The sequence below is a fragment of the Phyllostomus discolor genome, chromosome 5 (assembly GCF_004126475.2).
Source record: "Phyllostomus discolor isolate MPI-MPIP mPhyDis1 chromosome 5, mPhyDis1.pri.v3, whole genome shotgun sequence".
NCBI classification, from domain to species: Eukaryota; Metazoa; Chordata; class Mammalia; order Chiroptera; family Phyllostomidae; genus Phyllostomus; species Phyllostomus discolor.
In genome coordinates, this window is record NC_040907.2 from 17356063 (window position 1) to 17382466 (window position 26404).

General features: G+C 59.5%; 3 protein-coding genes across 6 annotated transcripts; 1 reads left to right on the plus strand and 2 right to left on the minus strand.

Moving 5' to 3' along the window:
• On the plus strand, positions 1-9239 carry SYTL1 (synaptotagmin like 1). 3 transcript variants are annotated; one of them, XM_036025577.1, is made up of 15 exons: positions 1-136; positions 2229-2487; positions 4126-4274; positions 4497-4569; positions 4652-4697; positions 5140-5212; positions 5467-5567; positions 5701-5814; positions 6052-6215; positions 6495-6591; positions 6898-7056; positions 7328-7406; positions 7525-7624; positions 8606-8811; positions 9010-9239. In XM_036025577.1, the coding sequence occupies exons 2-15, from the start codon at positions 2297-2299 to the stop codon at positions 9147-9149; spliced, it is 1692 nt and encodes a 563-aa protein (XP_035881470.1). In that variant the 5' UTR covers positions 1-136; positions 2229-2296; the 3' UTR covers positions 9150-9239. The 3 variants fall into 3 exon arrangements, with proteins under 3 accessions (XP_035881470.1, XP_028369815.1, XP_035881469.1); XM_028514014.2 differs by having other exon boundaries at positions 2-136; positions 2259-2487; XM_036025576.1 differs by lacking the exons at positions 8606-8811; positions 9010-9239 and adding exons at positions 7741-7787; positions 8017-8598 and having other exon boundaries at positions 2-136; positions 2259-2487.
• A 157-nt stretch (positions 9240-9396) lies between these two features.
• Positions 9397-20919, minus strand: MAP3K6 (mitogen-activated protein kinase kinase kinase 6). Of its 2 annotated transcripts, XM_028513516.2 has the most exons (29): positions 20118-20919; positions 18681-18820; positions 18572-18595; positions 18104-18294; positions 17816-17984; positions 17377-17483; positions 16716-16886; positions 16516-16628; positions 16036-16195; positions 15686-15848; positions 15496-15603; positions 15326-15375; positions 15143-15238; positions 14914-15001; positions 14690-14823; positions 14217-14344; positions 13830-13966; positions 13396-13501; positions 12741-12898; positions 12446-12638; positions 12210-12348; positions 11750-11909; positions 11435-11611; positions 11050-11155; positions 10614-10782; positions 10413-10525; positions 10248-10321; positions 9884-9960; positions 9397-9675 (listed from the first exon to the last, which is right to left on the minus strand). In XM_028513516.2, the coding sequence occupies exons 1-29, from the start codon at positions 20458-20460 to the stop codon at positions 9546-9548; spliced, it is 3924 nt and encodes a 1307-aa protein (XP_028369317.1). In that variant the 5' UTR covers positions 20461-20919; the 3' UTR covers positions 9397-9545. The 2 variants fall into 2 exon arrangements, with proteins under 2 accessions (XP_028369317.1, XP_028369318.1); XM_028513517.2 differs by lacking the exon at positions 18572-18595.
• Positions 20920-22228: 1309 nt separating this feature from the next.
• On the minus strand, positions 22229-26404 carry FCN3 (ficolin 3). Its single transcript, XM_028513313.2, has 8 exons — positions 26271-26404; positions 25891-25986; positions 25511-25555; positions 25228-25260; positions 24886-25013; positions 23655-23784; positions 23421-23555; positions 22229-22604 (listed from the first exon to the last, which is right to left on the minus strand). Exons 1-8 carry the CDS (start codon positions 26356-26358, stop codon positions 22360-22362), a joined length of 900 nt encoding a protein of 299 aa, XP_028369114.1. The 5' UTR covers positions 26359-26404; the 3' UTR covers positions 22229-22359.

The following is a 26404-nucleotide window of genomic DNA, read 5'->3' on the forward strand; positions in this document are numbered from 1 at the left end:
GGCAGCTACTCGGCTGAGCAGCCGGTTGAGTCAGCCTTAGTACCTCACTCACTCTTCTCCCGGTCCCTGAAACTCGGCTGCCAGGAGAGCCGGGGCCACACTACGAAGGTGTCCCCTCCATACTGGACCCCTACAGGTAACATGCCTCAGGACAGGGGTCTCCTGCCAGTGTCCCGAGGGGCAGGCGCTGCCACCTGGTATCCTGAGTACCCTCTGGGACCTTGGGATGGGGGAGGCGGGAGTGTGTCTGGGACTGGAACAGCCAGACAGATGGACAGACCCTTGTGCTGACCCAATGGGTGTGTCCCGTAGTGTTGCAACAGCAGAGAAGACCAGATACTTGCTTCTGCCTCTGGAAGGAGAGGGGCTGCACGAAGGCCCGTGCTGCCAGGTCTCTGGGCTTAGGTGCCCAGGGCCCAGCCCCTGGCAGACCTGCAGGACCAGAGCAGGGTCAGTTTTACAGACTGCCCCCGCACCTACACACACACACCCCTGGGGTCCCTCGGGGTGCCAGAGCACACACCACAACACACAACTCGGTCACACATACAGCACAGCAGGAAATACACCACACAACGCCGTCACCCAGAAAGTCACTGAACTCATCGCACAGACAACAGCCACCCATTCGGCATCACACCGTGGCCGGACACACAGACACACATGCAGCGATACACCATCCGTGCCGGCGAAGCGTACAGGCTCAGGGGCCCTCAGCATGTAGACACGCCTGCTGGACCCACTCTCTGAACAGCGCAGCTCACCAGAGACACCACCGTGGGCTCGCACGCCAGCTGCAGAAGAGCCCGAACTGCCATACCTGGGTCCTTTGGGCACCGCAGGGGTGCAGGAACTAGGGCTAATGCGGAGCATGCAGGCATTCACACAGGCTGTGCGATGCCTGGTGGACATGCAGGAGCCCCAGGCTCTCGGGAGAGGATGAGGCAGCAGGGAGGGGGCTTTGCTTGGGCTTTGACACTGACTCAGCCGGGAGGACACGGAACGCAGGCAGCAGGCACAAGCCAGGACCTGCCTTCACCCCGGTGTCCTTGCACAGGAGGGCACAGGCGGAACAGGGAGGAGAGACCGCCCAACAGGCTCAGGCCATGGCTCTGCTCTGCCCATGGCCCAGTCATGGGCCCCTTGCCACGTCCACACACCCACACGCCCCTCAGGGCTGGGCAAATGTTTTGCTTCCGGGGTCACCACAGTACCTGAGCGGCCGGAGCTGCTGTGTCAGCACGTGGCCTCCACCACAGGGACCCCAGCCAGGTGCCGGGCCAGGGTGGGTGGGGACTAATGTGGCCAGAGCAAGGGGCCCAGGGCGTTTGAGCAAGAGGGCAGGGCTGGCAGCCAGGGAATCCCCAGGCTGGAGGCCTGTGGGGGTGGGGGTGACGGTTACCTCAGGGGTGGGGGTGGGAGGAAGTTAGGGGTGTAGGCTGGGGAGGAGGTTGCCTCAGACAGGAAGGCCAAATGGGCCAGGGCAGGGTGGAGGTGAAGGATGGAGGGAGAGGAGGTTCCCGGGTGGGAGGGTAAGCAGATACGTGTGTGTGCCTGTGTGTCTGGGTGCGTGTTTGTGTGTGTTCGTTCCTCAGGTGTGTGCAGACGGGTTTCTGCCTTTAATTAATCAAGCTTTCACCAACCATCTGTTGTGTGCAGAGCACTGGCTTTGGGGGGAGAGCCTGTCTCTGCCTTCAAGGAGCTCACAGTCCCGTTGGGTAGGGGGTGGCAATTTGTGTGTGCAGAAGTCTGTGTGTTTGTGTGTATGTGGGGACAAATCTCTGTCCCAGGGCTTGTTCTTGTACAGACGGACCCGCCCCGTGGGTCCTGCCTCCCTTCGTGTGCGTGGGCCTGTGCGCAGGTCTGAGGATGTTAGGTCCGTCTCTCGGTCTGGGCGTGGGCCTGGGCCTATGGCTGTGTAGGGCCCTTCACCAGACAGCAAGGGTGCACGCGCCTGTCTTTATACAGGTACCAGTGTGCGTGTGTGACTAGGTGTACTTATGTCTGCGGGTAGTTGTGTTTATATGTATCAGTGAGTGTGCACATGTGTCTCTGTTTATGCCTGTAAGTGTGTCCCTGAGTGTGTTTGCAGGCCGGCGCATGCATGTGTCCATGGGTGTGTCCCATGCCCCTTTGACCTCAGCTTTCCGGATTGTACTCTGCCCACCCCGCCCAGATTTGGGCAGAAAGGGGCGGGCAACACCAGGAGGTGCCCTGTATTTGTGCAGGGCCCGACCTGACCCCCAGTCTACCCCCAGGGAGCCATGTGTGCCCAGCGGGGGCACTGCCCCAGCTGATGCCCCAGAGCGGCCACCCATCTCAAGAGGGGCTCTGGGCCCCACCTCACCCCCTCATGGCGCATGAGCCGGAGCCCAAGGCCAGTGAGCTGTTGGACCTCAGCTTCCTGACGGAGGAGGAGCAGGAGGCCATTGCTGAGGTCCTGAATCGAGATGCCCACCTGCGCGAGCTGGAGGAAGGGAGGGTCAGGTGAGGAAGGACAGGGCAGGAAGCCCAGGAGGAGGGGGCCTCAGGCACTGGGGGCTGGGGAGCCCTCACCCCGCCCCCACCAACACGCAGCCTCTTAGATATCTGAGTAGTTCTTGTTTTTGCCTTTTGGTTCCCTGTACTCCTGGCCAGCTCAGCTTATCACCTCTCGCAGGGAGGCTGCAACAGCGCCCTGCCGGCTTCCCGCACTACAGGCTTGCCCGCCCCAGTCAGCCCACCACACAGCAGCTGCAGCTCCTCAGAGCTGTCCTTAATACGCCTCGCCGAACCTTCTCATGGCTCCCCGGCATCTGTGTCAGGGGCAAGCTCCTAAGCTGGGTCCACGGGGCCCCCCTGATTGGTCCCTGCCAGCCTCCCACATCCCATCTTCCACCAGTAACCACCAGCCCTCACACACATACACTGGGGGTCCGCTACAGCCATTCAGGTGCTCCGTGGCCCCTGAACACACCTGCCTTTCACTTCTAAGTCATTCCTTCTTCCTGGAAGAGCACAGTGGCAGATGAGCATGGGACTTATAAGCAGAGCTTGGGGACAGACACCTCCTAGCTGTGTAACCTTGGGCTACTTACCCGACCTCCCCAGCACCACCCTCCTCGGCTGCAAAGTGCGGCTCAAGAGCACTTCCTCACAGTGTGAGAGGGACTATGCAGAGTGGTCGCTTTATTATTATTTTTAACTTTAAAGAGGCTTATTAATTTTTATTATTTATTTATTTATTTTTAGAGAGGGAAGGGAGGGAGAAAGAGAGAGAGAGAGAAACATCAATGTGCAGTTGCTGGGGGCCGTGGTCTGCAACCCAGGCATGTGCTCTGACTGGAAATTGAACCTGCGACACTTTGGTTCACAGCCCGCGCTCAGTCCACTGACCTATGCCAGCCAGGGCTTAATTTTTTATTTTTTAAGATTTTATTTATTTACTTTTAGAGAGAGGGTAAGGGAAGGAGAAAAAGAAAAAGAGAGTGGGAAACATGGATGTATGAGAGATACATGGTCTATTACCTCTCACGCTCCCCTAACTGGGGACCTGGCCCAAAACCCAGGCATGTGCCTAGACTGGGAATTGAACCAGTGACCTTTTTGGTTTGCAGGCCAGTGTGGCACTGAGCCACACCAGCCAGGGCTGCTTGCTTTATTTGTTTATTTTTTAAAATAGGCAATCCAGAAGTATAACAGAATTTATGGTAGAGCAAGTTACTTATAGGAAGATTGAGTCCGAGTGGAAGGTGACCCCACAGTCTGCACAGATAACCGTTGCTGCGAGACAGTAGCTGCAGTAAATGTTCTGTAGTATAGCTCAACTACTGATGATCAACAAGACAAAGGAACCATACCTCCTGCTGGTCTTACAGTGGTAATTGCTTACAACTGACACTGGCACCTAGTTTGATAGTTATCTCAAAGTTGGCCCTTCTTATATCTATCATGGCACCCACCTCTCTATAGTGTACTCATCTATTCCAGACTCAGTCTCCCCACCAGCCTGAGCTCCTCCAAAGTAGGGATCAAGTCTGATTTGCTGTTGTGTCCCTGGCCCCAGGTACAGGGCCCAGCACATAGTGGGTGGCAGGAGCGTTGGCTGAGTGAGTGGTAACAGCCACGGCCTCCCCTATCCTCCAGGAAGCTCCGGGCCTCACTGGCAGACCCTGGGCAGCTGAAAATCCTGACGGGGGACTGGTTCCAGGAAGCACGCGCCCAGCGGCACCACCATGCCCACCTTGGCTCTGACCTTGTCCGAGCCTCTATCCGCAGGAAGAAGAGCTCCAGGGGTGAGAGGAGATATTTAGGGCAGGGCAGGCTTCATGCAGGCTGGGGTACCCAGTATAGGTAGGTGGACAGCTAGAGGGCCCCTGGGTTCCGGTCCCTGCTGCCCCTGGCACTGTGCCTTTGGCTGAATACCATCCCCCAGTGGGCTACAGGAGGTGGGTGGTATATCCCAGGGCCAGATGTTCTGTGGAGGAGGTTTCACAGAACTTCTCACCTATGCACAGGAGACCAGACTGTGGATAGCAGTACCGAGGCTGAGGCTGCTGGGCAAGAGACGGAAGAGGAGTTGCAGCCTGGGTGAGTAGGGGCGGCAGGGAGGGGAGGGTGCCTATGAGTCATCTGAGTCCCATCCCTGACAACCACCTCTCCCTACTCCTAGGCTCCTCACAGACCAGGCCCCCCAGGAGAGGCTCAGTGAGGCTGAGGTAAGTAATGAGTGAGGGAATGAACTAATGAATGAATGTACGGTGGCATGGCAGTGGGATGTGTTGGGAGAGACCCAGCCCGAGGATTGAAAGACACTAGTCTGTGCCTGTTATCTTCTCTGCTAAATGGGTGTATGGGCCTCTAAGGAAATCTCTGAATCTGGCTGTTACAGGTGGTATAGGAATGAGCTGGGCGAGGTCCAGGACTCAAATACTACTCGCTCCCAGTAATAGGACCCTGGGAGTCAGGCGAGGCAAGTGTGAGGGGGTGTGAGGTACAGGTCCAACTGGTCCTGCAGGTGGTTGCCAGCCCTGCCCTGATGGCTGTGCTAAATCTAAAGCTGGGGCAGCCGGCTGGAGCCTCTGACCTCTGACCCCATCATAACCTTTTGTCTCTTCATCACTAGTCCCCACTGTGACTTCTACCCCTTGCTTCCTTCAGGGACCTGATTTCCCCTCACCATATGTCCCCCCAGAGGTTTCTGATCATGAGGAGGAGCCCCAGGCCCAGGAAGGTAAGTGGGAGGGTGTGTTGGGGAGCATAGAGAAGTTGTGGGACCAGAGGCAACTCTTAAGTGACTCCAACCACCTGTGTTGACCTTCCTCTTCCAGCATTCGGGGTGGGAGGTGGCTTGCGGTCTCTAGGGACGACCCCAGGGCAGCACTGGGGCCCCAATCTTCCGGTCATGTGGGTTGTAAACCAGTTCCTCCAAATTTGCTCGGGGCGGGCTGAGATGGGCTGGCTCTGCAGCTTGCGCCCCCACCCCAGCCCCTGGCCCAGCGGGTACACAGGTCTACCAGGAGCAGGCGGACCCAGAGCCGGAGCCGCCTTCTGGTGGGGAGGAGGAGCCGCAGCCCCGCCCAGCACAGGTAGGCGGGAGCCGCCCGTAGCTGCTCTCAAGACCCGGAGCGGATTACGGGCCGGGAGTGAACGGTCGGGACCAAGCATGGTCGGGGAAGGGGCTGGGAAAAGCGGGGACCCCATCACTTCCCCTCTCCCCAGATCCAGGCGATGTCCGAGATCCTGGAGAACGGGGAGGAGGCTCCGGAGCCCGGCCCCTCACTCGACCGCATGCTCAGCAGCAGCTCCTCCGTGTCCAGCCTCAACTCCTCCACGGTGAGGGGGAGAAGGGGACGGGGGGCGCCTCCCCTCCCCACATCCCGATGCTTAGTCCCTGCCTCACCCCTCCCTCGTCCCAGGACCTGACACTCCAGCTCCTAAGCAAGCTACCTCCCTTTACCTCGTCACCTGGCTTTGTCCCCATAACCTCTATCTGAACCCTCCCCGCTCCCCAGCCCCAATGGGAGCCTGCACCTCGCTCTGACCCCCCCAACCCCCTCTATCTACCCCCAGCTGAGCGGCAGCCTGATGAGCCTGTCGGGGGAGGTGGAGGCGGGTTTGCAGGTGCGCGGCTCCGTGCACTTCGCGCTGCGCTACGAGGCTGCCGCCGCCGAGTTGCGGGTACACGTGATCCAATGCCAGAACCTCGCCGCCGCGCGGCGCCGCCGCTCGGACCCGTGAGTGCCCCACCCGGGCGGGCGGGGGCGCCAGGGAGCCGCTCTCCCCGCCCAGTACCGCCACTTGTCCTGGCCTGTTTCCTGGTCTTCAAAATGGGGGTCACAGTGTTCTTGGGAGGCGTGGGGTTGAGTGACATGACGCCTGTAAAGCGCTACACGAGGCCTGGCGCGTGAAGCCGTGTCCCGGGCTGTGGCCGGGGAAGCCCCCAGGCCGGGGAGGAGGTGCCGGCAGGGCCTGCCCCGACCTCGCTCGTCTGGTCCTCGCCTCTCCCACTCCAGCTACGTCAAAAGCTACCTCCTCCCGGATAAGCAGAGCAAGCGCAAGACGACTGTGAAGAAACGGAATCTGAACCCCGTCTTTAACGAGACTCTCCGGGTAAGGCTGCGACGACAACGGGGCGGCCCCCGTTCACGAATCGGACGTCCCTTCCTGAGGGCCAGGGGGGCAGGGGCCGCCGCTGGCATCGTCATTGCCCGTCGCTTCGGCCCTCCATTCTGCCGGAAGAACGGCAGGGAGTCTAGTGGTGGCAACGGCGTTCAGACTGCCATTGATGCCCTTCGGGGCGTCCCAGGATTCCGTCCTGCAAGGAGTGTGGGAGGACAAGCCCCAGTCAACACTCCTGCAGCACTGAAGCCGGGGCCATCAGCGGAGCTCCAATAAAGCGCACCTCCTGTCCCCCAGTACTCCGTCCCGCAGGCCGAGCTCCCGGGCCGCGTGCTGAGCCTGTCCGTGTGGCACCGCGAAAGCCTGGGTCGCAACCTGTTTCTGGGCGAAGTTGAAGTGCCCCTGGATACGTGGGACTGGGACTCTGAGGCCATCTGGCTTCCCCTGCAGCCCCGGGTGAGGCAGCTGACCCCGTGGAGGACCCCACGCACTCATCTCCGGTTTCCATCCCACCGTGCTTTCCCCTAGACCCCTTAGACTCCTTCCGCAGAGCCTCCCCTTCGCCGGGAAACCTGCCTACCCCGGGTGCCAGGACCTGGCCCCGCCCCTGCAGAGCCCGCCCTCCGCTAACCACGCCCCATTGGTGTCTGGAGACTCCACCCCCTTGTGGCCTCTTGGCCTTGGGGCCCGTCCCCGCTTTCTGACGGACCATCTCACACTCTCACAGGTCCTGCCCTCCCCTGAGGACCTTCCCAGCCGTGGGCGGCTCTCTCTGTCTCTCAAGTATGTCCCTGCCGGCTCTGAGGGTGAGTGGCCGTCCCGGAGAGACCAAGCTTGGACGGACCCCTGGGAGGCAGGGGACTCTGTCCCACAAGAGGGAGGGCTCTGTCCATGGGGCAAAGCCTGAGCCGAGGCTTTCCGCAGGTGCAGGCCTGCCCCCGAGCGGGGAGCTGCACTTCTGGGTGAAGGAAGCTCAGGACCTCGTGCCTCTTCGTTCAGGATCCCTGGATACTTACATACAATGGTGAGGGATATCAGCACCTCCCCACTTCCCTTCCTTTTGCCTTGTAGTGGAGCTCCCCACCCCCTTCTAATCGCCTACCCTTGGTCCCCTCGATCTGCGCTTTGACCACTGAGCAGGGGTAAAGGGGACAGCTTGGGTCCGAAGAGTTGAGGACACCTTTGAGGAGCTGCATTTCTTTTTTTTTTTTTTAAATAAACTGTCTTTTTTTTTAAGATTTTATTTATTTTTAGAGAGGGAAGGGAAGGAGATAGAGAGAGGGAGAGAAACATCAATGTGCGGTTGCTGGAGGTTATGGCCTGCAACCCGGCATGTACCCTGGCGAGGAATTGAACCTGCGACACTTTGGTTCGCAGCCCACGCTCCATCCACTGAGCTACGCCAGCCAGGGCAAGGAGCTGCATTTCAGTGGCTGGCACCTTTAGGACTTGCTGGAGAGCTGAGGCTGGGACCTGGGAGGTAGCAGGGGCCCTTCCATGGATGCCCTGCAGGGCCAGGCTGTGAGGCCCTGCAGTTCAGTGGTCTGCAAAGTAAGCTCCCGGGAAACCTCTGGAGGTGTCCCCAGGCTCTGGCCCGCCCTGAGAAAGTGAAATGGAGGTAGGCCTAACAGGTTCTGAGATCCAGCCCTGATTCAACCAAACATTGTTTTTCTCTTAGGTTTTCTACTTCTGAGCAATACTTTATCTTGCAGAAAGGGCTCCGAGGCTTTAAAAACTTTGGGGAACTACTCTGGGGGGCAGCAGGGAGTCCGTGACGGTCACTGAGCAGGGAGCAGCAACATCCCATTTCAGTGCCATTCCTCTGGCAGGAGACCGGAGAGGAGGCTAACGCTAAGGTCACAGGGCAGTGAGGGTTTGAGGCCAAGTCTCAGGCAGGAGCCAGAGGCCATGTCATTGTGAGGGAGCACAGGTAGCACTCAGTGATCGGTGGGTCCCAGGGACTGTGGGGGGGTAGCCACTTGATGCCAGCCCGCCTATGCCATAGCTCAGTGCTGCCTGATGACAGCCGGGCCAGCCGCCAACGGACGAGGGTGGTGCGAAGGAGCCTCAGCCCCGTGTTCAACCACACCATGGTCTATGACGGCTTTGGGCCTGCCGACCTGCGCCAGGCCTGTGCGGAGCTCTCCCTCTGGGACCATGGGGCCCTGGCCAGCCGCCAGCTGGGGGGCACACGCCTCAGCCTGGGCACCGGTGAGTGGGGCAGCACCCTGGGGGCTGTCAATGCTGGGAGGCGGGGGCTTAGTATGGAGCCTTGGGCACTTCTCTGCCCTTTTGTGAGCTTTGGTGCCCACTGAGAAGGGGGGGCGGTAAGTGCATAATCTGGGACTAGGCCAGTATTCCTTGGGACCTGGGGTATCCAGCGTGACCACGCCCTCTACCCTTGGCCAGGCAGCAGCTATGGGCTCCAGGTGCCCTGGATGGATTCCACACCTGAGGAGAAGCAGCTGTGGCAGACGCTCCTGGAGCGACCTTGCGAGTGGGTGGACGGCCTTCTGCCCCTCAGAACCAACCTGGCCCCCAGGACATAGCTGCCTGACAAGCCTCACTAGACCCCTCTCTGGACCCCCATCTCAGGGCCTGCCCTTGGAGAAAGTCAATAAACTCTGTTCTAAGGGCAATAAGGGGCTCATGTCTGTTTGGGGTTGGGGGAACCAGGTGAAAGCAGGAAAGAACCAGGAAAATGTAGGGGGCCAGGTGAAGACACTTTAGATTCAGGCATAAAGATCTTAGAGAGCTGGTACTAAGACCCTCAAATACCTCAGAAGTTGCCAAGGCCCAGAGGTACGAAAGTGTCCTGTTTAATAGTCTTTGGTGGTGCACAGTGAGCTTGGGGCATCTCTGTGGTTGGACTGCCCCCAACCCCCGCCTCCTCCAGTTGTCCCTGGGTCCTGGAGTGGGTGTTTCGTAAGTTCTTGTGTCTTCACTCATCCATCCTTGGGTCTGGCCTCTTGCCTCTGATGCCCCCCTTCAGCCTCCTGGGCGCCAGGGGTAACAGCCGTGGATCCTGCTCGCTGCGCCAAGATGGCTCTCCAGATGCGGCACGCTGTCCCTCCCCTGGGGGTGGCAGGCTCAATGTGGCTCAGCTAGAAGACCCTTGGCATTCTCTGGCACCCACTGTCTGCCTAATGCCCCCCCGTCCCCTTGGGACCCTGATGTCCCTGTAGTTTCCAGAGAGGAAACTAGGCAAGCCTGTAGCTGGGGGCCAGGATCTGGCCAGCAGGATCCCATAGGCATGGGTCATCCTGGAGGGCCCAGGACATACCTGATGCAGGTGTAGGTGAGGTCATCTCTAGTGGCACAGGTCAGTAGGGAATGAAGGGTGAAGCTGTGGTTCAGCAGCTGGTTGGGGACAAAGACCCACACACAAGAAACAGGGAGAGATTAAAATCAGAGAATGTGTCCGGAGCATCAAAGGCTGGTTCTCTTTACTACCAACACTCTAGGGCAGATCCCACCCCTTTCTGGGCCTCAGTTTTTTCATCTGTACAATGGGGAAGGTATGCTAAGTGTTCCTCTGATGTTGGGATTCCCAGCATCAGAGGGAAAAAGTGAGAAGAGCTGAAAGCCAGGTAGGGATGGAGTCTCCGGTTGGTGGAGGTCAGGGTAGCCAGCACTGTCCCCCTTACGGTCTGGATAGTGCCTGAATCCACGTTCAGCTCCTGTAGCCACTGCACCAGGTCCTGGTCCACTGTTCGAGTGGCTGTCAGGAGAAATCAGGTAAACCCAGGGGTGCCTCCTGCCAGAGGCTATCTCACACCACCGTTGGCATTCTCCAGCCAGGGCCCACTCACCTGGGGGCTCTGAGGCCGGGGAACAGGTCCTGGCCTCCTCGTTCACCCGCTGCAGAGCTTGTTGCACCAGGGCCCGCCACTCACATTCCTTCTCAGCCAGAATGTCTCGGAGCCTGTTGGATGGCAGAAGGCCAGTAGAAGGGAGGACAGAGTAGGGGTGAAGCTCACACAGAGGCTATGGAGGGGCCCTAGGGGCCTTACCTATCAGTCTCTGCTCGCAAGAAGCCCAGCTGTACCATCAGATGGGGGGCACCCTGCTCGGGTTCCTTTGGGAGCAGGCTCTGCTGAACCGGGGTCTCCTGCCGCTTCTGCTGGGACTCCTCTTCACTGGACTCTTCTGATGTCGGCAAGACTGCATCCTTCTTCACTTCTGCCGGTCAGAGTGAGGTGAGCTCAGGCAGGGCGAGAGCGCCCACTGGGACCCCCAGACACTGGCGGAGGGTGCACAGGGATCTGCTCAGCGGCCAGGCACTGTCAGTCTGGGAGTTGCCCTTTTGGTCCCGCCCCCACCCACTCCTTCCTGGTCAAGCCTGAAGATCACAGCTCCTTTTGTGTTCACCACCTTTCCAAGGGCCACACCCTCCCCCACAAGCAGCCAGGCAGGCAGGCAGGCAGGCAGGCTCCACTCCGGGCCTACCTGGGCTCAGTACTGCCAGGGCTACCTCCACGGCACTGCTGAGCAGGGAGTCTAGCACGAACATCCAGTGTGGGCGGATCTGGCGCCTGCGGAGAATCTGCTTCACCTGGAGAGGCAGGAGGGTGCAGCTGAGACTGCCAAACCTCAAAAAGGTGGGGCTTGAGTTGCAAAGGCCTAGAAAATTTTCTGCCTGAGGCAAGTGGGGTGGACAGGCTTGGAGTCAAGGGAGGGGCTAAGAAGCTAGAACTGGACAGGTGTCCCTTCCCTAATGGCTCTTCCTCCACAGAGAAGACTGGGAATCATTCACCACCAAGTCCTTGCTCATTTCCAAGCACAGGGCACTCAGGAGCTCTTCTTGGGTAGCCCTGTGAGAAAGCTCCCTTACCGCAGGCGAGAAGGCAAACAGTGGTCCATGCAGAAGTGCTGGCTCAAGGCCCTGGGCCCCCAGCTGTTCTCGCAGCTCCCGCAGCTCCTGGGCCAGCTGCCGGCGGTTGGGAGTGTGGATGTGCGCTCCAAGGCAGCGCAGTAGCTGTTCCACAAGATTTCTGCCCGGACGGGGACCCTGAGAAGGAAGAGGGGAATCGTCCGTGGATATTCCCACTTGAGCCAAGAGATGCTGGCTGTGGGCTGGGGTTGGTGGCCATCGGTAGGAATCCTGTCGGTGCTTGACCACCAGGGGGCGCTGGGGCGGGCCGCCCACCTGTTCTTGCTCCCGGCACAGATTCTCCACCAGCGCCGGCAGCTCCTGCTTTAGCACTTTGGCCAGCATGGCCCGGCGCTTGCTCTCTTGATGCAGCAGGCTCACCCCTGAACTCTCCTCGGGAGACGTGGGCTCCTCGGCCCCAGGATCCTCAGGCACCCTGGGTGCAACGGGGAGCAGCCAGTAGAGTGCCAGCAGCAAGGCGGTCCAGCCACCGCCGCCCCAGGGTTTGAATGCTGGCTCTCGCTTTGACTCTCAGGCCTATCTCACAGGGATAAACGGGAGAAACCTGGCACTGAGGGGACACACTAAGTACAAGTAGGGGATTTGGGAGGTAGGAACCAAATGCCATCTTTGCAAGTGGTGGAGGTGCCCGGGTTCCCAAAGAGGGCTTTTTCTGGAGGGAGTACAAGGGCAAAACCAGATAAAGTGAACCCACCCCAGGATCCTGGGCTCTCACCGGAGCTGGCTGGTGTCTCCATAACTGAGGCAGCGCTTCGGGGGACTGGGAGGGTGCTGAGAAGGTGCCTGAGGGCGTGGGAATGTCTGGGACTGGGTGGTCACATCAGCGGAAAGAGGGGGGCTGGCTGAGGGGGCATCTAAGGGAGGGACGAGACTGTCAGCACAGGTCCCCCTCACAGCTCCAGGGCTCCTCCCCCTCCCCCCAGTGTGCTCACTCTCTCCCCTAGGCCGTACCTGAGGGCCGTGGAGTGTGGCGGGGGGATCCTGGGCTTCGGCTCCTCTTCCCAGGCTGCAGGAAGGGGTCCTCAAGCAGCGCTTGTGCACTGGCTCGGAGGCGGGGATCTGGCTCAAAAGTTCGCAGGAGGAAGGCTTGGGCCTCAGCGGACAGAGAACTGGGCATTGGTGGATGCACCTTGTACATGCCCACCTGGGAGAGGGCAGGGAGCGTAAACAAAGGTTAAGTTTAGAGGTGTTTAGGGCCCAGTCTGTCCGCAAACCACCTCATGAGCCAGGGCCTGAGTGGTCTCACCTGAAACATGGCAGCCTGCGGGTTCCCTAGCTCATGGAAGGGTGGGCGACCTGTGGCCATCTCGATCACAGTGCAGCCCAACGACCAGATGTCAGCCGCCTTTCCATACCCTCGTGGGCCCTGGTCAATGATCTCTGGGGCCATATACTGTAGGGTCCCTAGGACAGGAGCAGAGGCAAGAATGCTCATCTGGGCATTATTGCTACAGGAGCAGCGGGGGTCTGTATCATCCTTTGGCTGCCTGCACCCTCCCTGGACACTACCATCCAAAACAGTTCTCATCCCTTATCCTGGTCGTCAAACATCTGCGTTTCCTCACTCATCTTAGGCTCCACCTCATTCACGGACTCCATCGCCTGCGGTAGGTTCCGTCATATATCCTGGATCACACGATCCACTCTGAACTCCATCACCCACTTTGGTCCACGTCAACGCTTCCGGATTCCATCTCAGGTGCCCCATACCATGCCCTCAGCTATCCCAGCTCCAGTTCTGGGTTCCATCACCGCACCCCCGGCTCAGTCACCTGCCCTGGGTTCTATTCCCCATTAGGAGTCTAACTAACTCCATGCCCAGGAGAAGCTCCATTCCCTGGAAGGCTCCAGAAGTTCTGTCCCAGGTCAGCATCCCCACTCCCCACCCCACACCCTATTACCTGTGAAGGTCTCCGTGCAAGGTGTGATGCCTGCCAGCCGCTTGGAGGTGCCAAAGTCAGAAATTTTGAGTAGCCCACTGAAAGTGTTGATCAGCACATTGTCCCCCTGAGGAGAGTGTACACCGCGCTCAGTGGACATCAGGCGGGGCTCCCGGTGACAGAGCAGACCCCACCCCGGATCCCATCTCCTGGGAATCCCAGTCTGACCCAGCCTCTGTCAACCCCCTCACCCTGCCATCCCACTATGCCCCTCTGGGAGCTGGCACCTGGTTTGGCTTCAGGTGTGACCCTCTCTCCTTCTCTAGGGAACCTTCTTGATGAATTCCCCGCCCTTTGCAGAGGGTCCACTCACTGAACTGCCAGCCTCAGTCTGGGGCTGTGTCTCCTCCTTTCCCACTCCCAGCAAGCCAGAGTGGTCCAGCTACAGTGCTAACCTTGATGTCTCGATGCACAATTCGGTTGTCATGTAGGTAGCTGAGTCCCTGCAGGATCTGACGGGTATAGAAACTGATGGTGCTCTCGTTGTCCTGCAGGGGTCCCCACACGGACCGCAGCAAGGAGGACAGGCTGCCTGGGCAGGTAGAGTCCGAGGTCATCATTGCCACCCACTCACTCCAACCCACAATTCTCTGCCCAGACACACCCATGCTATGGCCCGGACTCCATCACCCCACTGGCCTGTGTCAGCTAATTCTGGGCTACACACCACCTACACACGCTAGGATTCATTTCCCCCAAGGGTTCTCCACCCCTGCCTGGCTCCATCCCCACACCCTCCAGCTCCATCTCCAGCTCCACTCCTGTCCCAGCAGGGCAGGCACCTCCAGGCACTTCCTCCATGAAGATCTTGAGGTAGCCGCCCTGGCTGGCTGAGCCCAGATAGCGCACAATGTTCTTGTGGCGCAGGCGTTTGTGCAGAGCGATCTCTTCATGCAGGGGCTGAGAGACCCTAGGGGCAGTTGTTGGAGAGAGAGGAATAGGCCAGATTTGGACAGAGATGCTTACCCAACTCCAGCACCAGCCAGGCTACGCCCCCAGGATCTGCCCTGCTCACAATCCCCTCGGACCTTCCCCATTTATCACCCAACCCACGGGCCCCTCCAGGTTGTAGCCCCACCCCCTGGTCTCTGCCTTTCTGTCCACAGGCCTGGGCCCACAGGGCTTGGACTCTCAAGCCCATGAGCCCGCCCATCTGCCCCGCCCACTTGGGCCTCTCAACTCCGGTCCCACCCACTTGACCTGCCTACTTTACCCCTGAGCCCTTGGCCCCACCCACACGCCCAGCGCCGCACACCTGCTGTCCCGTTCCGGGATCTCCTTGATGGCGATGCGTACTCGGGTGTGCCGGTCGCGGCCGGCATACACGACCCCGTACGTGCCCTTGCCCAGTACCAATCTCTCTCCGGTTTCTGTGTACTCATAATCAAACTGTGGGGGCGGGTGAAAAGGGGGATCAGCAGGGCTCTTAGTCCTTTCCCCTCCCCCATCTCCGATCTCCCGGTTCTTCCTCCTCCTCACCTCCAGCACCTCACCCACGCCCTCGGCCTCCTCCGCTGGTGCTCTGGAATCCGGATTTGTTACCAAGGCCTGGATGAGGCCGCAGAACCTGAGGGCGGGGGAGGTGTGCGGGGGTGGGTACCTTGGGTGTAGTGTCCTGTCCTTTGCTGAGAGCAGCTCTGGGCCACATCCCTTCCTTTCTCTCACTCCCCTGGGCACCCCAGCCCTGACCCCAAGCGGGTGTGCTCACCACTGGCAGTGCCCGACGCTAGGGAAGCACAGCTGGATGTCCTGAGCCGGGGGAAGCGCATAGAGGAAGCAGCAGCGTTCGTCCTGTTTGGAGGCGCTGGGTAGGGAGGGGTGAAGGACACGGTGAGCGCCAGGCCAGCTAGCAGGGCGCCCCACCCGGACTGGCCCAGGCCTTGCCCCTCACCTGACACCGCAGATGGAGGAGGCTGAGAAGGTCCAGCTGGTGGGGCCGTCCTGTGAGAAGCAGGTGAGTCAGAGGGCAGTGCCGTGCCAGGGAACAAGACAGGGGCCTGGGGGTGGAAGAAAGGCTAGAGAGAAGGGGTGCTTAGCAGGGAGTTGGGGTGGCAACTTCACCTGGGTCTCAGGCTCCAGCAGGCTCAGGGTCACTGCGCTCACTGGGTCTCTACCCTGAACCTCCAGCCTGGCGGGCAGCAGCACTTGGTTCATCTCCAGGACCAGGACCTGCAGGTGACAAGGGAGTGTGGGGCCTTAGATGAGAAGAGGGCTGCCCTTCTCCCAGGCCCCCTGCCCCCACGGGCCTCACCAAACACTGGTCCCCTTGGGAACTGGCAGTTTTGAGCAGCTGGCAGGACTGCAGTAAGAAGTGGAGCCAGAAATGGGCACGGCGTGGGGTGCCTCCGAGGGGCTCTGGTGTGGGCCTGAAGTGCTGGTACAGCAGGAAGGTTTCCATCACGGACACCAGGTACCTGCAGGCACGCGATGTCTTCAACTCGGCCCAGGCACCGGTGAGCCCGAAAGAGTGGACCGCACGTGGGCACTGGGGGTCATGGCACTGGAAGGAGCCAGGTCACTGGCCCAGGGCTCAGGCCAGTGGTCACAGGTGCGGGAGGTGACAGCACAAGCCAGGCCAAGACTGAAGACGGGGCCACTTACCATATGGGGGCGTTGAGCTTGTATAGCTTCTCTGCGGCCAGAGCCACCTGGGTGGGGTCATTAGCAAGGATCTGAGCTCCCAGGTAGAAGCCTACATCCCAGTAGTATTGCATCTTTTCCACGCAGCCTTTTCGGGCCAGCAGGCAGCCCAGCTTCATACCTGGGAGCGAGGGGCACGGGCCACACATTCATGCAGGCAGGGACACAGATGTGGGTGAAAATGTAGGTGTGACATGATCTCAGGTGGGAGTAGAAACTCTGGGAACACGTGTTTGTGAAGGAACACAGGTGTGAGCTAAGGAGCAAAAAGTCATGGGCTTAAGGGCTCACGAGGGCCTAGGGCAGGTGTGAGGACCCAGGTGCAGGTTCAGACAGGGCAGATCCAAAACGGGACGAACCCAGTCCCAGCTCAAGTGCAGTGTTTTCTCTCCCTGACCTCGGCCCCTCCTGGGGGGACAAGGGTGCAGGACTGAGGCTCACCGATGAGCTGGAGCTCGTTAGAGTCCTCAAAGCGCTGCCCAGCAGCAATAAGGAGTACAGCAGCGTTGATGCCGGAGTGGAGGCTGGGCTCAACATCAAAAGCCTTCCGATACCTGGGGGCCAGGCAGAGGGCTGCAAGGCTGGACTGATGCCCACAGCCCCAGCCCTCAGCCGACTGCCCACTTGCCTGTGCCCCTTACCAGTGATAGGCCTGTTCTCGGTGCCCAGCGTCCTGGAAGCCGGAGCTGAAGAACAAATCCTTGTAGACACGGCCGCACATGCAGTACAGGTCGGGCGCCACGGAGCCCTTGCTCTGCACCACTGGCAGCAGCACAGCCAGTGCCTTCTCCCGGTCCCCGGGCCTGTTCCTCCTAGGAGAAGGGGAAGATGGGCTGGGGACCTGCCCGGTGGCCCTGTCCCATGTCTGAACAGGGGGTATTAGAGAGGTCAGAGGTGACTGAGGAGGCCAGGAAAGGTAGTGGGGGTCAGAGATCATAATGGAAGTCAATGGACCCCCAGATGCTGAACATCAGGGACCCTTCCAGGAGCCTGACGGAAATGAACCCAGAATGGCAGTGACCCTGGTCAGCACTGACCTTCCTAGAGGTAGTGATCCCAGATGTAAGTGATTTCCAGCTGCAGTGACTCTGAAGAGAGGTGAGCCTTGGACAGCTGTGACCTCTCCAAGGGCACCACCTCACCCCACCCTGGGCAGCAATAATAGAACGGGGCCATCTGACATCAGTGTGACCCTGGTCAGCAAACTCTCTGAACAGCCCCGAGCCCAGACAGCAATGACGTCATACAGTGGGGACCCATGCTTCCAGGTGGCTATGACCTGAGTGAGGCTCTGCCACTCACCGGTTGAGGGCAAATGTGTAGTGGAAGCGGACATTGTGCTGCTCAGCCACATCACAGGTGGGCAAGGCCTGCAGCGTCTCCACCAGCTCGATGATGGCTGAATAGTCCTGCGTGAGGGAGCGGCACACACTGAGACAACGGCCTCCGGTGGGTCCCGCCGGCCCCCAAGCCCTGAGGAAAAATCTTGAGCTGGGCTGGGTGTCCCCCCACCCCTGACACCCCACCTTCCCACCACCACCCTCTGCACACCTCCCTCCAGCCCGGTCGGTAGTGCAGACACTGCACTTTCATAGAGAACTCGCTGTGCACCCCAACCTCACAGCTGCCCCGGGAGACAGTGATGTGGTCACCCCCACTACACACTGAAGCTCAGAGACGTGAGGAGCTCACGCGCATTTGTCACACCGATGCTACGTCCCACCCGCCTCTCTGTGCGCACCTGCACGTCCCGGTAGGAAAGCAGCAGGTTCATGATGATGTCGGGGCTCAGCAGCTCCACGCTGTCCAGTCTCTGCTGTAGGCGAGCCAGCTCCTGCCGCAGCTGCTGCCCGCTGAACCGCTCCCGGGCCTGCCGGATGTCCTGCCGAATGGTCTCCCGGAAATAGCCACTGGTGCCCACAGCGGGAGAGGGAGGGAAGGGGAGGAAATGGTGGGGCCTGTCCGTCAGCCCACACCATTGCACCCGCTCCAGCCTCCTCCTGGTGCACCTACCCTCGCTCCCCCTTACCAAGAGTCTGTGGGTGTGGCCTCCAGCAGGCGGGCAAGTCGGCCCACCAGGGGTGTGAGCAGGGCCTCCGTGCCCACTCCAGGCTGGACCAGCCCGTCAGCCAGGCCTCTCAGGAGGCCGACATCACCACACAGCACTCGACCGGTGGCTGTCACGACATAGGGGATCAGCGTGTAGCTGCCAACACAATCCTGGTGGGAAGGAGGCAGGAATCAGTAGAGGTCAGAGGTCAGCACCAAGTTAGAGAGAGGCAGTGAGAGAGTCGGAGGTCAGCACCAGTGGGAACTGGACTAGTAGGGAAGGGGCACACTGCAGGAAGGGAAGCAATAGGGAGCAGAGGGTCACACAGATGTCAGGGGGGTATTAGAGAGGTCAGAGGTGACTGAGGAGGCCAGGAAAGGTAGTGGGGGTCAGAGGTCATAATGGAAGTCAAAGGGCATGTTGGAGTGAGGGGTAGTTTCTGCTCACAGAGTTCTTCTGGAAAATGTCCTCCTGCAGGGAACAGACAGATACTGATGCTCTGGGTAGGCCCTACCCCCACCCTGTGCCCGCCCCCACCCGCCACCTGGCCACCTACCCGAAGGGCCTGCAGGTCAGGGATGTCAGCCTGGGAGCAGAGAAGCACATTGTTGGTCATGCTGAAGCTCTCACGCACACCAAGGTGGTAGAACAGGGAAGGCTGTGCCAAGGAGCTGCTCACCTCCAGCACCACCACGTCTGCAAGCACACGGGTGGGGGCCCTGAGCCCTGGAGCCCAGCTCGGTGGGGGGAGGGGGCTGGAGATCCATCCTGGCTCAGCCCGCCTTCCCGTGTGACTCCAGCAGGATCCAGTTTTGCTCCTGGCCTCAGTTTCCCCCTTTTAGGGTCCTTTGGGCTCTTACACGGAACTAGTGTCTGTGGTGCAGCAGGAGAGGGCTTGGGCTCAATGGACCCTCACCCTGCTGTTCAGAGCCTGTGGCCCCTGGGCACAGGGAAGGGGAGGCTGTGCACCAGCCCAGCGCCTGTTCTAGGCCATATGAGAAGCAAGAGTTGGGCCAACACATAAGTCGCCTTCCCTGAGCCCTCAACCCAGTCTCTTGAAAGGTCCCAGCACTGTGTGTAGATAACTCTGCACTGTATGTGTGCTTATGTGTGTATAGCGTATTGTGTCTGGATCTCTGGGTGTGACAGGGTCTGTGAGGACCTGTGTATTGACATGCAAGTGGCTTGTAAGTCTGTCTATGACTCTGTATGCTGCGTGTCCTCAAGGGCGAGTGAGCCTTCCTTTTCTAGGCTGCGATTTTATGGACATCCGGCAAGCACCGGCGCCCAGACTCTTGGATAAACAAATAAGTATCGGGAGGCGTCAGGGTTGGCAGAAGGAAGAGGCTACTTGCCCTGGAAAAATTGCCTCCTGGTCCCACCCCCAGGATTCTGCCCCGCCTCCAGCCCCGCCCATTGTCTGGGGGGAATGAGCGCCTCATAACCTAAGCTCCCTTGCTCAGAATCCAGTCTGTCGAGTCCCATGCTTCCCTTTCTGCCTCTCTAGCCCAATCCTCGGAAGTAGTATGCTAGCACACCTGAACTCTAGTCCCCCAAGTAGAGGCCCTTCCCTAGTCCAAGCTCCACCTCCCAGGATCCGCCCTCCTATACTCCGTGTGAAATCATTCCGAGGCGGAGCTCTCCAACCCCATTGCTAAAATACCGCACCCCCACCCCCGGCTCCCCGGCTCCCAGTCCTAACCCTGCTCCTTATGCACCGTGCCTGCATAAGTCCCAATCCTAAACCCCGAAGAAGCCGGGCCTGGATCCGCTAAATTCTAGCCCGATCCCGGCCACGCTTCAAACCCCCTAAATTCCACTTTTGTCAGGGTACCACCTCGGGTCTCTAAGCTTTAGCTCACATTATACGCCCCCAGACCTCACACCCTTCTTGGTCCCTCCCCAGAATCGGTGAGCCACTCCCCTTTCGGGCCAGCCCAGGGCCCTAAATCCGCCAGTAATCCTGGTCCCGCAGCCCAGCGCGCACACTCACCGGCGTTGTAGAAGGAATCCAGCGCTGCTGTGTCTCCCAGCGCCAGCGTCCCAAAGGGCAGGCTGCGCAGCTGCGGCCGCTGCCGAGTCCCGGGGACTTGAGCGCAAGCCTCGCGCAGGCAGCGGAGGGGCAGCGGCTCTGCCTCGGCTCCCCTCTCCTGCTCTACTCCGGGCTGCGGCTCCCGGGTCAGCACGTAGACCACGCTGAGCGGCCGGCCTCGTGCGCAGCCCCGGCCGGGGGGTGCTGCAGTCGACCCGCCCCTACTCAGCGCCTCGGCCAGAGGGTCCTGCCAACAGCTACCGGCGCACTCCAGGGTCCCGGGCGGGGGGCACTGCCCCGCCATGCGAGGGCGCTCAGGCGTCAGGCGTGCTCTGGGCACCCAGCACGGGGCAGGAGCCAGGGGCGATGTGTCCAGGGCTCTTGAGATCGGGAATCCGATTGGGACCAGGAATCTCTCATGGGATCTGGAGATCCGAAGTCCTGCCAGAGATCCCGTCCCCGAAATCTGGAGTACAGGGCGAAATGCGGTCTCTGACTTGGAAGGTCCTGAGGATCTGAAATCGGGAATTGGGTCCCAGGAATCTGGAGCATCCAGTGATCCGTGGCTCAGAGTCACGTGGGAGATTCCAGGAATTAGTCCGACCCTGTCAGCCACTCAGACTCCACAGGAGAGCGTCCACCGTCGTTTTCACTGCCCTATGTGTAGGCTGGGCCCAGCCCTTTCCCGCCGACCGGAAAGCTCCACCCTCGGCCCTGGGGCAGCACCGCTCCCTAGCGGCCCAGGACTCAGCCTCTCGCCTCCCTCGGATCCAGCTAGTCCCGCGCTTCCGGAACAGCCTGTGCCCCTGCGCGCGCCAGCCACTGTGGACTGCTCACAGCAGGAGCTCACAATATGTGTGCCCAGGTCTGGGCTAGGGAAGAGGTGTGAATTGCAGGCCCTGACTCTCAGGGATCCGTTGAATGAATGGATCTCCGGAGACACTAGGATGTGCAGAGCGTGGTGAGGAGTGGGTGTTCTCCGCGGAGGGACTGGAATGGGGAAAGCCCGCCCTTCCCCCTACCTGAAGGCCATTATCCCTAGTACAGGACTTAGCAACTGAGCCCCCCAGCTTGCCCTCTTGCCAGGGAGGCTACTTTCCCCAGAATCCAATCTGCTGATCTTGGACCTCCATTCTGAACCTGACCATAGGACTTGAGAAGAGTGTCCACACAGACATTTCTCTACCCACCTGAGAGGGAACCCCAGGACTCTGGCCCTTCTCCAGTAAGGGGGGCGGCAACCTGCTGTACACCTCGGTGGGCTCCAACATTAAGAACTGGGGACTCAGAGAGCTTGAGTGACTCATCTGAGATCACTCCACCACAGCAGCAGGACGCAACCCCCAGGACTGCAGTCTTATCAGACGACAGGTATCAGACCCTCCACTGCCATATTTTGCTGTGTATAATGTGCACTTTTTTTGCCCAAATTTTTGAGGGAGAAATAAGGATGCGCATTGTACATGGGTATAATGATTACATACCATGGGTATAATTGCCCCATGTGTAATGTGAACAAACATGAGTGTGCATTATGCACGGCAAAGTACAGGTACTTACTGCTCTGCCACTTTCTAGAATGTGGCTCTGGTGGACTAGCTGCTTGATAAATGCTGGCTCAGTAGCTGCTGTTTCATTGCCTGTAGTCCCGTGGAAGGAAACGTACCTTCCTTGGTTTAACCCTGAGTTTAAACCAGCCCCTAGTGGACCCAGAGAGAAGTAGCCACGGGTAAGCTCTGGGCTTACAACGGAGGCTAGGGTGGAAAATGGATGATCTGTCAAAGACAGTCATGAGCAAGAGGGTGAGAAAACTATGCAAATTGTACCACAAAACCACCCACTTGTAGGACCCCAGAGGGCCCAATGGCACTGTCACTGGATGCTTGAATCCCAAGTCCTTCACTAAATGTTCCCCTGGCCTTGGCTTGCATACTTCCAGAGATGGAAAACTCACTACCTTATGAGGCAGACCCTTTCCTCTTCCTGACTCAAAGAAAAGTCTTCCTTCAGTGGAGCTAAAAACCTATGTCCCTACTCTTGAGGTTTTCCCAGTGACTGGCAGAGTCCTGCACGCCAGGAAAGGGTTAAAATGATTTTATTTTTAAAAGCGGACAGCAGAACAGAGGGAGTTAGCGATGGGGAGGGGGAGCCAAGGGTCCGGAAGCTGTGCAGCAGAGATAAGGGCGCTGGCTGCCAGCGTGCCCTAGCGAAGCATGATGCGGACCCTGCGGTAAGGGTGGCCCACGCCGAGGCCCGAGGCCCAGTCAATGCCGTACTTGTGGGCAGCGGTGAGGGATGTGGCATAGTGCCCGTTGAGATTGGACCGGTAGCAGGATCCGTACCACCACGCGCCGTGGACCACCACCGCGCAGTTGCCCCCGCTGTTTGCATCATGGTCAGCATCGTAGGTGCTGAAAGACTTCCCATTGTGATAGCTCAGGGAGTCCCCTGCAGGGAGGGATGGGAGGCTCTTTGGTGTTGGTGCCGTGCCTGGCACCCTTGAAGAGAGTACCTCACAGGAGCCTCAGAACAACCAAGAGGTGGGTGTCATTGGGCCCCGTGAGAAAACTGCAGTGCCAAGGAGCCAGGGTGCTTGCCCAAGGTTGCCCAGCTAGTCACAGGGGCACTGGGACTTGAACTCAGAACCGTGGCTCCAAGCTGCCAGCTCCTCTCCCTGCCTTGTCCCCTCCCAGAACCACCAGCTTCTCTCTGGCTCCTTTGTCTCATCCTAGCTTCCACCTGCAGCAGCCTGAGCAACTCTGTCAGAAAGAGCTGGGAGGGACTCCTCAGACGCCCCAGCAGGAGAGGGGATCTGAGATAGCTCCTCGGATCACTTCCCTCTTTCAAGTCTTTCCTCAACAGTTGCTGTTTCTCGGAAAAAAGCCTTCCCTAGTTCCTCTTCCAAAGCAGACAACGCTAACACTCAACAGGGCCTCAGTAGTTCCCGCAGCCTCCCTCCCCGCCTCCTTGTCCCTTTTACGGTGCAGGAAACTGAGGCTCTGACGCGGAGGGAACTTGCCCGGAGTCACAGTTAGTAAATGACAGAGCTGGGTTCAGACTCCGGTCTGTTTGCCTCAGGAGCCCAAATTCTCCACTCCTGTACCACCTTGCTTCCTAACTGCCATTTCTCAGGTGAGACCACGGAGGCCAGAGAGGACAAGGGATTATCCTGGGTCATTACAGAAGCAGTGGCAGTGCTGTGCAAGAACCCAGCCTCCCTCACCTTTTTCCCCTTCTCCAGGGCCCCACCTGAGGGTTGCTCACCTGCAGTGCCCTCTAAGAACTTGCCCAGCACCAGCTGGTAGTGGTCTGCCTCCCCAAGGAGGCGGAAGGACTTGTAGTGGGCAAAGGTGTGGTTGCCATTAAAGTCCTCCAGCTCCACGCAAAGCTCCCAGGTACCTGGTGGGGGTGGAGGGAAGGGCAGGGAGGGGGAATCCTCAGACCCCAGAATGCCAGAGGAATGCCTCTCAGGCTCCCTGGATCTGGCTGGGGACCTACCCTGGAGAGTCAGCTGGTGCAGATTCTCATTACCCAGCCAGAATTCGGACTCCTGACTCCCGAAACCTGCTTTGTAGGAGGACCAAGAGCGGAAGAAATCCACAGAACCATCCTGTCGCCTCTGGAACACCTAGGGAGGTGGAGAAGGCTAGCACAGCAGCTCCAGGCTTGGGGTGAGATGAGGAGGGGCGGGAGGCAGCGGCAGCTGAACGGGGGCGCCCTGTGCGGCGCGGTAGCCACTCCCTGCCTCTTTGGACTGGGGGCTTGTTGATACAGCATGAGTCCAAGTGAGCTTCGCCTATGAATGAACGTAGTGATGAACTGTACATTCTCTCATTAGCTTTTAGTGCCAGTAAAACAGTCAACTTCACACCAAAGCCTTGCCAGTCCTGAGGGAGACCAAAATGATAGAAATGCTGTTCCTGCCTTCGGGACGTGGTCAGTCCTGCTGGGGGTCAGATTCAAAAAACCTGGCTTTAATTTACTATAATAAGAACCAAGATATCACAGCTGAGGAGTCACCTCCAGAGGCCCAAGCCGGACTCCTGGCCTCACCCTGATACTCCCCCTTCAGGCCAAGCGGTACCCAGGTTCTGCCGAGTTTCCCTCCGGAGCGTCTTTCAGTGTAAGTGCCTCCATTCCCACTGCTGCCACCGCCCACCGTCTTCTCGGCCCCAACCCCTGCAGGCCCGCTACCCCGTGCCCCTGTTTGCACTCTTGTTCCCCACTGCAGTGCATCTGCCACGTTGTTGTCTTTCTAAAGCACAAGTCTGGCCTGGCAATTCCCTGCTTAAAACTCCCCCGCGGCTCCCCATTTACCCCACGATCCGAGTCATTCAGTGCTCCCCGTGAACCGGCCCTCGCAGAGGCCTTCCATCCATGCCTGACCCTCGCCAGTAGATCTCAGCCCGCCACTCACACCCGCTCTCAGCTCGCTCGCCCCGCCCCGGCAAACTTCGGGTACTGTCCCGTCTCTCTGCACGTGTCTTCCCCTCTACCCGGAATGCCGTTCTGCACCTCGTCTGTCTGGAGAACTTCTGCACAGCCTTCAAGGCCCTGTCAGATAGCACCGTGTCTGTGAAGCCTTCTCAGACTTCAGGTCCCCTGGGGGCTCAGTAAACGTTTGCGAATTACTCCAAAAAAACGCCTTGGCTCCAGTGGGCTCTGGCTCCCCCTGGGGGCCAAAGGGCAGAAGTGGGCCTCGCCTGTGAGTTTTCTCTCTGACACTCACCAGCCAACCACCCCCTCGGGTGTCCATGTCACAAAAAACTGGCAGGGCTCTGCCTCCTGGTAGGCACAGATGGTACCAGCCACTCAGGGTGGCACCCCGGCTCAGCAGCTCCTGGCAGCTCCTGGGGCCTGGGGAAGGGGAGATGGACTGAGAGGCCCCCCAAGTTATGACCCAACCCCCACTCCCTGGGCAATGGGAGAGGCTGAGTATGGGACCTCGGGAGCCCTCGCTGCTCCTTCAGGGCCCTGAGAGGGGCTCTAGGGCTGGCCCACGCCTGGTACTCCACCAACACCCCAGCACTACCGGGTTCCAAGCTCCCGGCTCCTGCGAAGGCTGCTTCACCTTCCCCACACCGGAGCAGGCTCGCTGGGTCTCCTGCCATGAGGAAAGACCGAATGTTAGCTCTGAGGTCTGAGTATCCTGGAGGGGATGCCCGCAAACCATCAGAGGGGAGGGTGCACAGGCCCTTGCAACCTTGCCCGCCCCCTCAGCCTTCCATGCCTCTGTAGGAGGACAATCACAGCTAATGGCTGAGTAGCAACCCAGCAGAGCACCCCACCCCACCCCACCTTTCTAGCCCAGGGACAGAGCAAAGAAAGAGGAGGCCTGGGTTTCACTCACTCACCCGGCTCACCCTTGGGGCCCATCTTGCCCGGTGGTCCAGGGTGCCCTGAAATCCCAGAGACAGGGATGCTGTGAGCTCCACCCCATACCAGGGCCAAAAGCAACAGGGATTTGGAGACTGGAGTCAAATCCCAGCTGCACCCTTCCCTGGCTGTGACTGTGGACAGCCGACTTATCCTCTCAGAGCCCCAGTTTCCCCCTCAGTAAAATGGGGGGAACTCTCCCACTCCCTCACAGAGTTGATCTTTGGGTCCCAGGTGCCCAGCCAGGCACAGTAGGTGCCTGGCCCCTTCGTCATCGCCCTTAGCACAGGCAGTTACTGCTGCACCGCCAGCCTCCCCAGTGTAGCCCAGTCCCTGTCTGCTCCCTGGGGTCTCTCACCTTGAGGACCTGGACTTCCCTTCTCCCCAGGACTTCCTGGGGCTCCAGGACAGCTGGGCAGGAGGACAACTTTGCTGGCTTCCAGTTCCCTGGGTTCTGCATGGAGACACAGGGCCAGGTGGCACCAAGTGGTTACAGCGGGAGTGGGCATGCTTCCGTCTCCCAGACCCCCCCGAAGTTCTCTTTCCATCTCGCAGATTCCAGCTGTCAGGACACTTGCCTCCAAGGACTTTCAAGGCTTTGTACTGTTTGCATCTGTTTGCAGAGCCCCGATTACCAAATGCCCACCCTGCTCCTTGAGGCTAGTGAGCCTGGGTGGGAGAAGGACACCAGCGAGGGAACGAGGGCGGGTTGGTGGGGAGGGCACCCTCCAACCCTACCTGGACAGCTGGGTTGGTCCTCAGTCCTCAGACAGGCAGGCTCCCTGAGCAAGAGGAGAAGGGAGAGTGGTGTCCACAGAAGGCCCATCTTGCTGGTCCCCTCGAGAGAAAAATGCCCGTTTATAAGGGGGCCA

Bases quoted from the DNA above. Each gene is read 5' to 3' on its own strand.
- SYTL1 (XM_036025577.1), top strand. From the start codon at position 2,297: ATGCCCCAGAGCGGCCACCCATCTCAAGAGGGGCTCTGGGCCCCACCT. The intron at 5,815-6,051 runs GTGAGGGGGAGA...ATCTACCCCCAG, and splicing joins CCAGCCTCAACTCCTCCACG to CTGAGCGGCAGCCTGATGAG. The intron at 7,625-8,605 runs GTGAGGGATATC...CCTATGCCATAG, and splicing joins CTGGATACTTACATACAATG to CTCAGTGCTGCCTGATGACA.
- MAP3K6 (XM_028513516.2), bottom strand. From the start codon at position 20,460: ATGGCGGGGCAGTGCCCCCCGCCCGGGACCCTGGAGTGCGCCGGTAGC. The intron at 12,639-12,740 runs GTGAGACCACTC...GCCCTCTCCCAG, and splicing joins CGCAGGCTGCCATGTTTCAG to GTGGGCATGTACAAGGTGCA. The intron at 9,961-10,247 runs GTAAGGGGGACA...GTCCCCAACCAG, and splicing joins ATTCAGGCACTATCCAGACC to CTGCTGAACCACAGCTTCAC.
- FCN3 (XM_028513313.2), bottom strand. From the start codon at position 26,358: ATGGGCCTTCTGTGGACACCACTCTCCCTTCTCCTCTTGCTCAGGGAG. The intron at 23,785-24,885 runs GTGAGTGTCAGA...CCACCTCCCTAG, and splicing joins CCCGAGGGGGTGGTTGGCTG to GTGTTCCAGAGGCGACAGGA. The intron at 22,605-23,420 runs GTGAGCAACCCT...CCCTCCCTGCAG, and splicing joins GTTCTTAGAGGGCACTGCAG to GGGACTCCCTGAGCTATCAC.